General features: G+C 45.9%; 1 protein-coding gene across 3 annotated transcripts in view; it reads left to right on the top strand.

Moving 5' to 3' along the window:
- gsk3ba (glycogen synthase kinase 3 beta, genome duplicate a) overlaps positions 1–4137 on the top strand; it is a 79273-nt gene extending 75136 nt beyond the window's left edge. For all 3 annotated transcript variants that reach the window (XM_062534797.1, XM_062534798.1, XM_062534796.1), the window contains exons 9-11: positions 1021–1207; positions 1848–1946; positions 2282–4137. In XM_062534797.1, coding sequence (XP_062390781.1) covers positions 1021–1207; positions 1848–1946; positions 2282–2352 — 357 coding nt within the window. In that variant the 3' untranslated portion in view covers positions 2353–4137. The remainder of the gene's footprint in view (positions 1–1020; positions 1208–1847; positions 1947–2281) is intronic.
- Positions 4138–4346: the final 209 nt, after the last annotated feature.

Here is a 4346-nt window from a genome sequence, read left to right as displayed (position 1 = left end):
TGGAAGTCATTGTGAAGCCTCTGTTCATGCAGGGTAATTGTATTGTAATTTCCAGTGCTTATCCAGAATAAGCATTCTGGCAGGTATCTGCACACATACAGATATGCACACATATAATGGCACAAACATGTATGGACTTAGGCCAGTACTCTGTATCACCAAACAGAGAAGATTAGCCATAGCTGGCGACAGGATAGAGGTGATTGGCCCTGTATGCCCATTCCAAATTCGGAAGCTAAACTATTTCTGGTCTCGCAATTAGCTCTTTGGACTGCCTTTACCCCACATAGTAAACCAAATATGTTACTCAATTTACCTCATGGGTAGGTCATGCGCCCTCTGGTGATTGGTCTGTGAACTACAGATCCCTTTAGTCAGTCAGGACCAGTTTAACGCCACATGTTTTTCAGCTGTTTTCTTGATGTTCTTCTTTGATTTGATAGTTGTTTTGGAATTTATATTTTATGTTATCAGACATACATTACATGGGAGAAAGGAAGAGAATATGTGATATGTCCATGTGTGCGTTGATGTCATAGCTACATTTGCATCACCAAGCTCACACCACGTGCATTCTGTGTGTCTCCACCATAACGTGTCTGTGAAGTCACTCTTTCATCGGATGTTTCTTGTTTGTTTGTTTTTTGTTTGTTTGTTGTTGACCTGAAAAAAAAAATAGTTAAAAAAAAAAAAATTGATAAAGTACTGTCTGTATGAATTGGACTCATAAAATGAGAAGCCTGTGCTGGCATATTACCTGTTGTTGGCACCAGGTAATGAATCACCAGATCTAGTTTGATTGGCCAAAAGATAAAGGTTCTACCCTATGATTGGCTGACTTTGCAAATATGAATGATACAAGGACAGCTATACAGTATAAACAGATGGATTGGCATCTCCATTCAGATCCGGCTGTCTGATTAACATTCATACGGTGTCATCATTGACTGACCACCTGTGTTCCTGCTTCTCCCTGGTTGGCTGTGTGGTGTCTGTGACCGTGCGGTGATTGGCTGGCAGGTGTTCCGGCCCCGCACGCCCCCGGAGGCGATAGCGCTGTGCTCGCGGCTGCTGGAGTACACGCCCACGGCCCGGCTCACGCCGCTGGAGGCCTGCGCCCACTCCTTCTTCGACGAGCTGCGCGAGCCCAACGTCAAGCTGCCCAACGGCCGCGAGAAGCCCTCGCTCTTCAACTTCACCACTCAGGGTGAGTCGACCGCTCCGCAGAGGAGTCTGTCTGTTTATCTGTCTGTCTGTCTGTCTGTCTGCCTGTCCCTGTCTAGTTGAACTTCACCAGACCTGTCTCCCACATATCTCTACCTGTTGATGAGTATACTTCTCTCTCTCTCTCTCTCTGTCTGTTTATCTGTCCGTCTGTCTGTCCGTCCGTCCGTCTATCTCTGTCTGTCTGTCTGTCTGCCTGTCTCTGTCTGGTTGAACTTCACCAGACCTGTCTCACACATATCTCTACCTGTTGAGTGTACTTCTCTCTCTCTCTCTCTCTCTCTCTCTCTGTCTGTTGTAAAGAGAGGTAGCGTCCTCAAGAATAGATCTCTTATCCTGAGTGGTGACGTTAACCTCCATGCCCTTGTTTCTTGTCTTGTACTTGTACACTGTAAAATACTATTTGTTTTACCTGTACTGAATATTGTATTTGTTTGGGTAAGTGGGTATTCTTGTGGATGCCAAAAAAGCATGTTCACTCTTATCTCATTCTCACCTCTCTTTCATTCATTCTCTACCTTCCTTTCATTCATTCTCTCTTGCTTTAATTCTCTCCCTCTCTCTCCCTCTCTCTCTCTCTCTCCCTCTCTCTCTCTCTCACTCTCTCTCTCTCACACACACAGAGTTGTCCAGTAATCCTTCCCTGGCCTCCATCTTGATCCCTGCCCACGCCCGTAACCAGGCTGGAGCCTCCACCCCCACCAACGCTTCAGCCACCACAGGTCAGTCTGACACCCCCACCAACGCTTGTTTTGGGCTTGTTTTCAGAGACCCAGTTGCTTATTTTTCTCTCAAGACTTGGCAACACTGCCCCCTCCTCCCCCCCCCACCTCCAGTCCTGTCTCCTCTTCCGGGGTGAACCTCGAGAGGAAGAACTCACACTAGAAGTAGAAATTGTACAATGATATTTTTTTATGATTGATATTATTCAGTTCAAATCAGTTTAATACAGATTTTTTTTTGTTGGGACAGCAAGGTTAAATTTGTCCTTAAAAAAAATCCTTTTCCTGGATACGTCATGTGATAACCTCTGACCTCTGGTCTCTCTTGCCTGCAGATGCCAACAGTGGAGACCGTGGCCAGACCACCACTACTGCCTCTGCCTCCGCCTCCAACAGCTCCACCTGAGTGCCCCAACCAATCAGACCCATCCCTCTGACCGAAGCCACACCCACCCCAATGCTCATTGGCCGCCAGATGCCAGCCAGAGAGAGGGGGGCGGGTAGAATCCCCAAAACCCACAAATACTGACACACACACGCACACACACTCACACCCGCACCCACTGAAAAGATGAGGAACATGTACCAACATTGTCGAATCCCTCCCCCCTTATTGTGCTGTTTTTATTTTCTAAAAAATAGAAGAGAAAAAAACCTTTTGTATGTTTCTGAAAAGAAGACGTGTGTATGGATCGTAGTCTTCGTGTGTGTGTGTGGACGGAGGGAGTGATCAAGGGCAGACTAAGAGAAAGAAGGAGAGACGGTGAGGAACACATACACACAGCATACCACCACAAATACACACTCATGCACGTACCCACACACACGCTCACAAACACATATTCTCAGAGAAACACACGCACACACACTCACACACAAACATACACACCTGTACACGCACAGCCAGAGAGCTCCTCGTAGCTCTCAGAGGACAATCCCCTCAGTGGAAGCAATCCTGTAGCTGAAATCCATCCACTTCCCTCCCTTCCTCCCTCTCTCTCTTTCTCTCTCCCCCTCCCACTGTCTCTCACACTCTCTTCTCTCCATTTCTCAATCACTGCTCACTTACCGTCACCCCCCCACCCCCCCATGACCTTGGTGATGACCTTGACCCTTGACCTCTCCCACCCCAGGCTCCAGCCCACTGACTCTGGATCCTCTGTATGGTGCATGGCTTGAATTTGGTTGGGAGCATCCAGACATGTAGGCCTCACTTTTATTCTTTTGAACAGATAGAAAGCAAAAAAAAAAAGTTAAAAAGTAAAAACGAGCTATATTGACCTAATTTTATTAGTCCTATATTGAAGCGGTCGTATATGTACACTTTGAGAAAAAAAAAGTTGAAAAATAAGTAAAAAAAATATATAAAGTTATATATATAAATATATACGAATGAACCCACGTTGTTTTTCGCATGCACAAGCAACGTACTCGCAAAGACGGGTTCCCAATGCGGTTGAAGTTTTAAATGGGGGGCGTTTTAAACAACTCGCGAGCAAACAACTGTTTTTTTTTCATTTTCATGTGTTTCTTTTCATTTTGGTTTGTTTGTTTTAATGTCATTTTATTTGATTTGGTATGGCGAGAGGGGAGGCTAAGGGCTTTTTGAAAGGGGTGGGGTGATGGTCAGACCTTTTGATTGGCATGTGAGATGTGTGTGTGACATGTCTCTGTTTATCTGTGTTTGTGCATTATACATGCATACACACTTTATATATTACTTTGCATTATGTAAAATGATACATATATATACATACATATATATATAATTAACAGATATTGAGAATTTGTTGGGTTTGAAGTCCATTGAGGTCACAAATGTTAAGTATGCAGTTGCAATATTTGCTGCTGCCTTTTTTTCCAAGAAAATGGTAAAATATACAAATCTGTACACGCGCATTGAAACGGTTGTGGCGTGTTGGGAATCTTGCCTCTCGCGCAGGAGCGGTTTCTCCACGCCGGATGCTTCCACGGCGGCCCTGAGGGTGTTCTCTGTCCGCGGGCTGTTGAGTTTTTTTCCCCTCGGACAACGTCGACATGCGTTTCAGCCTCCCGTCCGTCCACCTCTCCCCGGCTTGGGTTATTTATTCTTTTTTTTTGCATGTGCGGCAGTTTCCCAGTCTCCCTGCTTCGGATTCCAGGCTGGGCTACGTCACAGCTCCTTGACTTATCCAAAGGCAGTGGGGATTTCAGAAGGAGGGAGGGGAGGGGAGGGCGGGGGTCGGGAGTGCTGGGGGGGGAAAGACAAACAGACGCACACAGGTCGATAAAGAGCAGGCAGTCCCTGCTTTCCTTTTTTTGTCTTGTTTTTTTTTTTTTTTTTTTTGTCAAGCAGAACGGGAACAAACGTAGCCTTCTGCCTTCGTGTGTGAGTTAGGAGCTTTCTGTGGGTTCTGCGTC

This window comes from Sardina pilchardus, chromosome 4, assembly GCF_963854185.1.
Source record: "Sardina pilchardus chromosome 4, fSarPil1.1, whole genome shotgun sequence".
Taxonomy (NCBI): Eukaryota; Metazoa; Chordata; class Actinopteri; order Clupeiformes; family Clupeidae; genus Sardina; species Sardina pilchardus.
The sequence above is the reverse complement of the archived record's forward strand: the minus strand, read 5'-3'. Positions and strand labels throughout refer to the sequence as shown.